Source organism: Myotis brandtii, unplaced genomic scaffold (assembly GCF_000412655.1).
Source record: "Myotis brandtii unplaced genomic scaffold, ASM41265v1 scaffold250, whole genome shotgun sequence".
In the NCBI taxonomy this organism is placed as follows: Eukaryota; Metazoa; Chordata; class Mammalia; order Chiroptera; family Vespertilionidae; genus Myotis; species Myotis brandtii.
This window is the reverse complement of record NW_005359478.1, coordinates 2,080,313-2,090,957: the sequence shown is the minus strand read 5'-3', so window position 1 is coordinate 2,090,957 and position 10,645 is coordinate 2,080,313. Positions and strand designations below refer to the sequence as shown.

Below are 10,645 nucleotides of genomic sequence, written 5' to 3'. Positions count from 1 at the left end.
GGCCCGGGGGCCCCCCCCCCACCCCCCCCGCCTCCCTCCGGCCCCCGCTCCGACACCTGGCTTGCTCCGACCCCCCCCGCCCCCCGACAGCAGCACAGCAGCCGGAGAGCCAAGAGTGTAGAGGACGACGCTGAGGGCCACCTCATCTACCACGTCGGGGACTGGCTACAAGAGCGATGTACAAGCCAAATCGTAACAATCCTATAGCCTGTAATGGTCCCATAGCCATTCTAACGTCCCAAGCCAACCCAAGTCACAGTCTCTTTTGCCTTTTCTCAGTGGTGTTGTTTATCTGGGTGGTTTGAGTTGCTGTTGAGAATTGACCTCTGCTGTCCACTCCCAGCTCTCATGGCCCCTGGGTTAAAGGTGGTGGGAATCACACAGGGGTTTTCTTCCCCTGTGACCATCTGTATCTGTTCCCCCATCCTTCATTTCACCCCAGATTGCTGTCCCTTTTTCCTTCCAACTCAGCTCAGTCCCCACCTTCTCTCCCTCCCCCTCCCCGACCCTGCTCTCTGTCATTTCAGATGAAATTGTAAGCACGTTGGGAGAGGGGACCTTTGGCAGAGTTGTACAGTGTGTCGACCACCGCAGGTAACTGTCAGCCACCCACCCCCATACCTGCTGGGCGTAAAGAGGTAGTGAGGGTTGTCTGGGGCCTATATACGATGAGCAAAAGGTAGGGCTTCTTTATGCCCCGACGGCCCCATTCAGTTTGAGGTTCTCGAGAGCCCAGCAAAAGCCTCTTCTGCCAACCCACAGGGGCGGGGCTCGAGTTGCCTTGAAGATCATAAAGAATGTGGAAAAGTACAAGGAAGCTGCTCGACTTGAAATCAACGTCCTGGAGAAAATCAATGAGAAGGACCCTGACAACAAGAAGTAAGCAAGCGAAGGAGAGTGTGGGGGTCTGAGAGGCTCCACCCCGTTCAGGGGAACCTCCCCACCGAGGCTAGGCCGGCAGGGAGTCCTAGGCCTGCTCACCCATTCATCTTTTGTTCCTCATCTTAGAGCAGTAGAACATTAGAGTAGGAAGGGCGGGTCTGGTCCTCAGTCCTCTCAGAAGATATTCTCTAATTCGTTTCCCTTGTTTTTAGGGTAGTTAAATTGCTCTGCAGTTTGGCTCCAGCCCAGGGTGGCCTCTGTAGGGATCTCCCTTGGAAATGACCCTGAGACTGAGAATTAACATTTCGTCAGGAAAGTTAACTGAGCTTTTAATACTTAGAACTATGCTGATGAGGCCACTGACATTTATATGTAATATTTCTGTCCACACATTCTATAAGCCAAATATATAATAAGGGTGTTAAGTGAACACATAAAATGATAACAGGTATAAACAGGGGCCATTGGTGGCTGATAGTGAATTTCAGGAATGGGAGGTGGGGTCTGGATTTAGGAGTGACAGTTTGACAATTCAAGGTCAACATAAGAGCCTGGCACTCAACAACTCTTCAGCAACTAGAATTTTTTTTTTAACTATTTAAAGTTTTTGAAAATGATTTGAATCTTGCCAGGTAGTACCTCTCTTCTTGAGTCCACCAGAAAGACCATTTCCTAACGGAACTGAATTTTGTTGGTAATACAAGTGTGTGGAATCAACAGCTATGCAGTCCCACCTTGTTGGAGAGGTGGTGAGCAGATGGAAGCTCATCAGACATTCCCCTTCCCCATCTCTCTTCCCAGCCTCTGTGTCCAGATGTTTGACTGGTTTGACTACCATGGCCACATGTGTATCTCCTTTGAGCTTCTGGGCCTTAGCACCTTCGATTTCCTCAAAGACAACAACTACCTGCCCTACCCCATCCACCAAGTGCGCCACATGGCCTTCCAGCTGTGCCAGGCTGTCAAGTGTGAGTGGGGTGGGCCGAGGTGGACTCTGGGACAGCCCCTGCCTCCATTGGACCTCTTCTATCTCAGTTGTGCACTGGTGAAGCCCCTAAACAGTCAACTTGGTTATCTGCACTTCTATTATTCACTGTCATGTTGACATCTCCTCTTCTGACTTAACTCCTTGACTGATGTCCTCGCCATCACTGATTGGCTTACTCCACATCTAACCAAGCAGGAGCTGGAAGACAAAGCCTTTGAAATCAAAGCACTTAAATACCTCTTTTCCTTGGGAAGTGTAAGTCAGGCAGCAAGCACAAAGACGAAAGGTCGACTCAAGCTAGAGGGTTACATGTGTCTAATCTGAGATGCTCTTCATGCCCAGCCAAGCAGGTGGAAGCAGGGAGTAGCACAGCCAAGGAGCCACGTAGGGAATCCAGACTAGTACATAGTTCCTCTTGAGTGTTTGTAACAATACAGTTTTGCAGAGTTGAATTCACACAGTGTCAGATACACGTATGTCAGAATCAGTACAAAAATACAAGCTATAGAAAACTGCCTTTATCCTTCAATTGAGAATTATTTACATACCTTACGTTAATAAGCATAGAGCATCTTAGACCAGGCATTTCATTTGGATGAAAAGCAGAAAGCAACCTAGAAACTGCACCTGCCTCCTCACCAGCTTGGAGCGAGGGGACCGAGCCTGGGGTTAGCTGGGGCCAGGTAGCCCAGGCTGCCGGGACCGACCGTGACTGGCCTTTTCCCCTGCAGTCCTCCACGATAACAAGCTGACACATACGGACCTCAAGCCTGAAAATATTTTGTTTGTGAATTCAGACTACGAGCTCACTTACAATCTTGAGAAGGTAAGATGGATAGGGTTTCCCCCTTGGCCAATGAGGGCAGGCAGCTGTGTCAGGTTGCCTTTCTCTTAACCCTTCATGGCCTCCTTTTACTTCTTGCTCCCACATTTTCTCTTGGTCTGGCTCTTGACTGAGTAAAACCAGAGTATCAGAATAGATTGAAAGGGAGAGATTTAAGAAGACTTCAATTGGAAGAGAATTTGGAAAAAGAACCTCAGATAGCTTTCCAATCTAGTGGAAATGCTTTTAAGGTTCTTGCTTTGGACTTTTCTCTCTTTTTGTAAAGAAAGCTCCGTTCCCTGATGAACTCTAGAGTTCACGGAGATCTCCAAAGGAAGCTCTCCCTCTCTTTGTTGTATATTTTCAGAAAAACACCAGTCACTTGGGTATAGTCTTCCGATGCACAGAGACTTGCATGCTATTCCATAATTATTCCTTAATCTTCTTCCTCCTCAACTCCTAACGTACTCTGCTAGATATGGGGAGGCTGTAGGGCAAGAGATTGGCGTGTGGTGGGGGGCAAGCAGGCAGGCAGGCAGGTCAAAGTAGCTTTTTTAATGCTCAGAACCACTTCAGAGGATAGTAATGGCATCTCAGGCTGTAGTGCAGAGGTTCATTCTTTTCCTGCTTGGTTCCTAGAAGCGAGATGAGCGAAGCGTGAAGAGCACAGCTGTGCGGGTGGTAGACTTTGGCAGTGCCACCTTTGACCATGAACACCATAGTACTATTGTCTCCACTCGCCATTATCGAGCACCAGAGGTCATCCTTGGTAAGGGGGAAGGACAAGGATGCCCCCGTGTGTAAGCAGGTGTGGTGGTGAGGGTGGCATCCCCCAAACCTCATAACACCTTTTCCCTCCAATTCCTACCCAGAGTTGGGCTGGTCACAGCCTTGTGATGTGTGGAGCATAGGCTGCATCATCTTTGAGTACTATGTTGGCTTCACCCTCTTCCAAGTAAGTAATGATATGACCACCTGGCATTCTCATCCCTGATCTCCCTGTCTGCTGAGGACCTGCCTGCTTCCTCGTCCACGTTGCTTATTTTCCTGGCAGCTGGTCCTCAGCATCCCCTTCCCAGTCCCATGCTCAGTTCTGGCTTCCTTTCCTAGACCCACGACAACAGAGAGCATCTAGCCATGATGGAAAGGATTTTGGGTCCTATCCCTTCCCGGATGACCCGAAAAACAAGGTGAACTTTGAGTGGGAGGGACTTAACCCTTTTCCTTTTCTCTCTACAAATGGTCAATATCACATTTTCTTTTTTCTTTGACACCTTCCCTCCCCCAGCTACTCAGATGGGGGAATAAGGGGATTATCCCACAGTAAGAGGAACCTCCTGATTCCTCAACCTCCCCTTCCCCTCTAGGAAGCAGAAATATTTTTATCGGGGTCGCCTGGATTGGGATGAGAACACGTCAGCTGGGCGCTACGTTCGAGAAAACTGCAAACCACTGCGGGTGAGCCAGGCTGGGGATCAGTGGTGCCCACCACCCAGAGGTCACTTCTTTCTTAAGGTGTTTTGCCTCTGGAAAGCATTTCACAAGCACAGAGTTAGGAAAGAAGGGGAGGAATACTGAAGACATTTTTGGTTAATTGAAGAGAGAGAAATAAGGAGTGGTGTTTCGGAGGGAAGGAGGTTAGACAGCCATGTCCTTCTTGAGCCAATTAGAGATCAAAGCAATGTCCTGGATTCCTTGGGTCAGACAAAAGAATAAATTACCTTTGAAGAGCTTAAATTTTAATGTGGAGCTAAAGAAAGAAGATTTACGAAGTTGACAAGAATATACGAGTAAAACTTTCAGAGTATGAAGCAGTACCTAGGGCGAAGGTAGGTTAAGCTATAATATCAGAATCGGTCACAATGTGGTCGTGCAAAGGTAGTATTCATAATGGTTGTAAGCAGAGCCTTGGTCTTCCAAGACTGAAGCTAGGGCCTTGTAGAAGGCAGGGTTTGTAAGGCATCGTACCTCACCTTTTTCCTGCCCTCCACCACCAGCGGTATCTGACCTCAGAGGCAGAGGAACACCACCAGCTCTTCGATCTGATTGAAAGCATGCTAGAGTACGAACCTGCTAAGCGTCTGACCTTGGGTGAAGCTCTTCAGCATCCTTTCTTCACCCGCCTCCGGGCCGAACCACTCAGTGCCAAGTTGTGGGACTCCAGTCGGGATATCAGTCGGTGACGATCAGACCCTGGGCCCCCCTGCATCTCTAGCAGCAGTGGGTGTCCAGTCCAGGACACTGGTGCTTTTTTATACAAGAGAACAGAACCGGAGCCCACTCCTTCCTCCTGGCTCCCTATATACCTGTGAATATGTGAAATAATGTAAATATGAAAGAGCTTGTACCCTGCCTTGTACATAATGCTATTCCATTCTACACTTTTCCCAACCTCACTTGCCCCTTGACAGTTGAGTTGGATGGGGGCAGAATGAGGTAACCAGGTGGCATCCAGCCCATATTTTATAAAGAATTTTGTATAGTCTTTGTGAAATAAAATGACGTGCTTCATCTGACCTCCATCCCCAGAGTTTGAGGTTTGGCGATGCTGGGGTGGAGGGATGAGAAGATTGGCAACCTTTCTGAGTTTGGGTAAGCAGGGAGCCTAGCTTACCCTCTGAAATTAACCAGGCAGGCGACCAGTTTATCTGGTTTGTTTCAGGGGAGGGTAATGATAACATTTCTTGCACGTTAGAATGGAGAGGGATTATAAGGTGGCACTTCTTTGATCAGGAATAATGAGGGTTGCAAAGGGGGTCCAACTACTAGAGCCATTAGACTGGACCCCCACCATCCACCCGGAAACCCAGGTGAAAAACTTGCTCAACTGGGCTTCTGAGAGGCTGCCACCACCGGTGGAAAGACTCCCATCATACACCTCGGGAGACAGACTGAGCAGGATTATCACGCAAGGCCTTCTGGGGGGTGTAGTTCGTTGGTGGAGCTGCATCACGTGGGGTAAGGGGTGGTACTTGGTAGAGACACTGGGTTAGCGGTGTCACGTGGGTACTTCCGGCCTTTCCTGGAGCCAGGACGCAGGCGTAACCCGCTACTGCTGCGGGATCCTTGGGACTTCCGGTCGGTGCAGCCAATCCGTGCACAGAGAAGCGGGGCGGACGGAGTGGAGCGGAGGGAAGGCTGAGCGTCGCTGCTGCCCCCAGTGCCGCCCCAGGGGCGTGGAGGGCAGGGGGCGGCCTAGTCCGCGGTTGCAACTATGGCTCAAAACACAGACGGTGGAAACCCCTTCGCCGAGCCCGGCGAACTTGACAACCCTTTTCAGGTGACTTCCGCCGGCCTCCTTTGGGCAACAGGATTGACTTCCCGGTTCTGGAGGATGGGCTTAACTTGTACTCCCATTCGTGACATTTGATCTTTGGAAGGGCCGCCACGTGAGGGTGACGGTGACTCCAGTCCAGTGAGCACCCTGGGGGCGGGCCCTGTCCCTGTAAGAAACTGGTCCTGGCAGTGAGGGGTGAAGGATTTGGAGGAAGTGCTGGGACCACAGCGTGGCCCCCGAGGTGCAGCCCTTGGAGCCACAGGCAATGTGAAGAGGCCCCTGTGAGTTCCCTGTGAGGTATCAGGTGCCAGCTGAGCCCCTGGTCTCTGCCCGCAGGACCCAGCTGTGATCCAGCACCGACCGAGCCCGCAGTATGCCACGCTTGACGTCTACAACCCTTTTGAGACCCGAGAGGTGAGATTCTGAGAGCACAGGACTGCAAGGGAGGGGAGGGCTTGCCAGTGAGCCCACTCTGTCGGGGTATAGGGGCCTTTTCTGCATGCCAAGGAAGGAGGAAGCAAGCACCATGACCTTAGCTCCTGACAAAGCGGCCAGGCCGCCACGGGATGCTTCATTCTTCTGGAGACACCAGGGCTCACGATCCATCCAATGGAGCCTGGCGGGCCATAACCAAGGCCCTGTCTGGGGAGGCTTCTTTGAAAAAAAAAATAAAGTACGCAGCTGGTTGGAATTGAGAAAACAGACTCTGCTTAGGTGTGCAATTAGAAGGCAAGGAATGAGGAGAACTAGACATATATGTCTCACTGGAACAGGAAAGATAGAGTTTTTAAAAGTTACGGAAGTAGATGTAGATGAGTGCTTTAGTTCTGGCTAAGGAATTTGATGTGAGGGGTGATGGGGGCTGCTGCTGATGGTAAAGGAGTTCTCTGACAAACATAAGAACTAGCTTTCTAACAACTGTGGGAGGGGCTGCTACCTAGGTAATGAGTTTGGGGTCAAAAGGTATTCAGGCTGACTCTAGATTCCTCTGTTATGAGGGACCAGATGATCTGTAAGGTCTTTTTAAACCCAACAGTCACCATCAGCCTACGAGCCTCCTGCCCCTGCCCCAGCCCCACTGCCTCCACCCTCAGCTCCCTCGCAGTCCTCGAGAAAGCTCAGCCCCACAGAACCCAAGAACTATGGTTCCTACAGCTCCCAGGTAAAGGAGGTGTGTGGATGGTGGTTGGGAAGTCGGGCCAGCCCTGGGGCCCAGGACTCACATCTCTCTGCTCGTACTGGGCAGGCTTCCGCTGCAGCAGCCACAGCAGAGCTGCTAAAGAAGCAAGAGGAGCTCAACAGGAAGGCGGAGGAGTTGGACCGCAGAGAGCGAGAGTTGCAGCATGCTGCCCTGGGGGGCAAAGCTAGTAAGTGAGTCCTTGATAGGGTGGGGAGGGAATCTGACAGTTTCTAAGAAGCAAAAAAAAACCTGAGAGCTTGGGCACCGGAGCCAAATTGTGAGTTTGAATTTGGGCGCTATCGCTTATTAATCATAGTGAGCTCCTAGGCAAGTTATTAATGTTGAGTGCCTCAGTTTCCACACTTGTAAAATGAAAATACTGTCTGTACCTGTTTGACAGGATTGTTGTGGGAGTTAAATAAGATCATCTATACAAAGTGCTTGGCACAGTGCTTAAAAGTTGTAAATAGTGATCCTCATTATTTTTATTTCTCTCCATCTCCTTGGACCCCAAATTAGAGATAGAATAGAGGACCTGGAGTGGGAGGGGGAGTGATTCCTTCATTGGTCTCTGCCTCACTTCTGCTCTCTTTGTGCCTTTCAGCTCGACAGAACAATTGGCCCCCTCTGCCTTCTTTTTGCCCAGTTCAGCCCTGCTTTTTCCAGGACATCTCCATGGAGATCCCACAAGAATTTCAGAAGACAGTATCCACCATGTACTATCTCTGGATGTGTGAGTAGTAAAGAGCCCTTTTGGAGAAAGAGTACAGGTAGTAACTTGTACATCTTTCCTGCCCTGGAGCCCACTCACCTAGAACTAGACACTTTGCCGCTCTTTAATATTTGAGTTTAAGACTAATTTCTCTAGGATCTTCCTGGGTTATTCCTTTTATACCATTTAGAACTTATTCTCCAGCCTTCTAGCAAATGCGTGGTTTTGCCCACTCACCTTCCCTTGTCCTCATGCATAAATGTGCTCTAAATCCTTTAACTGTCTTTCCAAAGGGGATTGATTACTCATGATTGAGATTTGCTCGTTCTGTCTCCCCTGTTGAGGACTCTGTAAAGGCAGATGTTGTCTTCGTTTCCTTCTCTGCCAATTTGGTGCGGGTCACCGGGCGGGCTTATAGGGGAAGGAGCCTTCATTGCGGTCGGAAAGAGCCATCATCCTGTCCCTCCATCTGTTAGGCAGCACTCTGGCTCTTCTCCTGAATTTCCTCGCCTGCCTTGCCAGCTTCTGTGTGGAGACCAACAACGGCACGGGCTTTGGGCTGTCTATCCTCTGGATCATCCTTTTTACTCCCTGCTCCTTCGTCTGCTGGTACCGCCCCATGTATAAGGCTTTCCGGTAAGTTGGGGGCTGGGGTGATGGGGAAGTTTGAATGGACCCCCACTATCTGCTTCTCCAGCACTAATTCTCCCACTCTCCCCATTTTTTCTCCTTGCAGGAGCGATAGTTCATTCAATTTCTTCGTTTTCTTCTTCATTTTCTTCGCCCAGGATGTGCTTTTTGTCCTCCAGGCCATTGGCATCCCAGGTTGGGGGTTCAGGTCTGTGAGGCTGCTATCTACCCTCAGCCCTTCCTCCCACTCCTCTAGACCAAGTCAGGGTACTAGGGGGTTGGGGGGGAGTTGTTCAGCAAAAAAAAAATGTGGTTTTTCTCCTTGGGAGGTGCTGGTTTATGGAGAGAGACAGGACATACTTCCAGGATAGAGAAAGCCCAGACAGAACTCTACACAGACATAGGTTGAGGGGAAGAAGGTCAATCTGAGAAGGCTTCCTGGAGGAGGTATATGTAATCACAGTTGAAGAGCAGAGGGAGAATCTTCAACAGAAGGGTCTATTTTTTGTAATTTATTGACTTTTAGAGAGAGAGACTTGTTCTACGTATTTATGCATTCATTGGTTGGTTCTTGTATGTGCCCTGACTGGGGATCGAACTCACAACCTTGATGCTCTAACCAACAGCTATCCAGCCAGGGCCAGAGAGTCTATTTAGAGTGAGGATGTCTGGAAGAGCTTGGAGAGCTAGGAGGCAGTTCCGAAAGTGGGTCTGAACTATGAAGAGAGTGGATGTAGCTTGGGAATGTGGTGCGTAGAAAGCTGCCGGACTAATAGGAGTGACAGTCGATGGAAGGGTGGGAATAGGGCTTGTTTGCGACATAACCAGTGGAGAAGGGGAAGACAGAGACCCAGCCGAGCAGGCCTCTTCACTGCCACACCCTTGTGCCTCCTCACAGTGGCTGGATCTCCGCTCTGGTGGTGCTGAGGACCAACACGGCGGTAGCTGTGATCATGCTCCTGGTTGCCCTGCTCTTCACTGGCATCGCTGTGCTGGGAATTGTGATGCTAAAGCGGGTGAGGGGCTGTTGAAGGTGGGGCCAGGAGAGTGAGATCATGTGTCCCTAGGGGCCTGGGTGGAACATTCAGGAGGAACTGGGGAGGGCCAGGCTGATGGGCGGGTTCTGAGCTAATGGACCTCTGAGGTAGGGGGAGTGTTTGTGTGTGTGTGTGTGTGTTGGAGGGGATCCAAGAAGGGAAATCTAGAGCAGCAGGATGGGGAGGGGTGGTGGTGGTGTTGGGTTGGAGTAGAGTAGCAGTGGCTGGAATGTGCTATGATATCTCTGTCCTCTACTTGCAGATCCACTCCTTGTACCGCCGCACAGGTGCCAGCTTTCAGAAGGCCCAGCAAGAATTTGCTGCTGGTGTTTTCTCCAACCCTGCGGTGCGAACCGCAGCTGCCAATGCAGCGGCCGGGGCTGCTGAAAATGCCTTCCGGGCCCCGTGACGCCTGACGGATGCCCTGGCCCTGCCACTTGAGGGGGCTGACTGAGCCCCTCGCCCTGAGTCTCTGGGACTTGTGAGACATGGCTATCTGATGTCTCCTGTATAGTGCCCAACCCCGCAGCTGTGACTGCTGAACCTGATTTAGGGGTGCGGGGAGCCCACTGTGACCCCGTCACTGCTCTGCCTACACCCCACTCCCCAATCAGGCCACACCGCTGCCGCCCCTTACACACCCCAACCCGGCTTCCCTCTGCTGTGCCAAGGCTGTTGCTTCGATTATTTAAATAAAAAGACAGTGGAACTGGAACTCAAATTCCTGTTTCTGGAATTTTTACTGGGAACTAGGACAGAAAGAGTGCCCTAGTGGGTTTGGCTCAGTGGATAGAGCTTTGGGTCAGGGCAAGTGCGGGAGGCAACCAATCAATGTGTTTCTCTCACATCGTCCACTCTCTCTAAGAAATCAATGGGAAAATATCCTGGGTGAGGGACCTGGAGTGAAGGCAGAGTATGAATTCCAGAGGAAGGTCAGGCTGGCTTTAGTGTGAACTGCCAGCTGTCCAGGGTGGGGCAGCAGAGCTGGGCGACAGGGTGGCTGGTGCAGGAAGAAGAAGAGAAGTCCACGGTTGGGCGTGGAATCAGACTCACCAGGGAGCCCTGCTCCCCACCCTTCCATTAATGACCCGGAAAGAGCTGCTGCCTCTACTGAGA

At 50.7% G+C, this 10,645-nt stretch overlaps 2 protein-coding genes across 11 annotated transcripts in view; both read left to right on the top strand.

The window, feature by feature from the left end:
• CLK2 (CDC-like kinase 2) overlaps window positions 1–5,209 on the top strand; it is a 13,313-nt gene extending 8,104 nt beyond the window's left edge. For 5 of the 9 annotated variants that reach the window (XM_005867530.2, XM_005867532.2, XM_005867535.2 and 2 more), the window contains exons 4-13: window positions 91–178; window positions 528–594; window positions 763–879; window positions 1,684–1,850; window positions 2,602–2,696; window positions 3,333–3,462; window positions 3,566–3,648; window positions 3,804–3,883; window positions 4,061–4,151; window positions 4,691–5,209. In XM_005867530.2, the coding sequence (XP_005867592.2) occupies window positions 91–178; window positions 528–594; window positions 763–879; window positions 1,684–1,850; window positions 2,602–2,696; window positions 3,333–3,462; window positions 3,566–3,648; window positions 3,804–3,883; window positions 4,061–4,151; window positions 4,691–4,876 (1,104 nt within the window). In that variant the 3' untranslated portion in view covers window positions 4,877–5,209. Of the gene's footprint in view, window positions 1–90; window positions 179–527; window positions 595–762; window positions 880–1,683; window positions 1,851–2,601; window positions 2,697–3,332; window positions 3,463–3,565; window positions 3,649–3,803; window positions 3,884–3,981; window positions 4,152–4,690 lie in introns of those variants that run through there. The other 4 variants (XM_005867533.2, XM_005867531.2, XM_014540818.1 and 1 more) reach the window with 3 other exon arrangements.
• A 474-nt stretch (window positions 5,210–5,683) lies between these two features.
• SCAMP3 (secretory carrier membrane protein 3) lies at window positions 5,684–10,250 on the top strand. 2 transcript variants are annotated; one of them, XM_005867527.2, is made up of 9 exons: window positions 5,684–5,973; window positions 6,307–6,384; window positions 7,007–7,132; window positions 7,217–7,337; window positions 7,755–7,883; window positions 8,339–8,498; window positions 8,599–8,700; window positions 9,391–9,508; window positions 9,792–10,250. In XM_005867527.2, exons 1-9 carry the CDS (start codon window positions 5,908–5,910, stop codon window positions 9,936–9,938), a joined length of 1,047 nt encoding a protein of 348 aa, XP_005867589.1. In that variant the 5' UTR covers window positions 5,684–5,907; the 3' UTR covers window positions 9,939–10,250. The 2 variants fall into 2 exon arrangements, with proteins under 2 accessions (XP_005867589.1, XP_014396305.1); XM_014540819.1 differs by lacking the exon at window positions 9,391–9,508 and having other exon boundaries at window positions 5,761–5,973.
• Window positions 10,251–10,645: the final 395 nt, after the last annotated feature.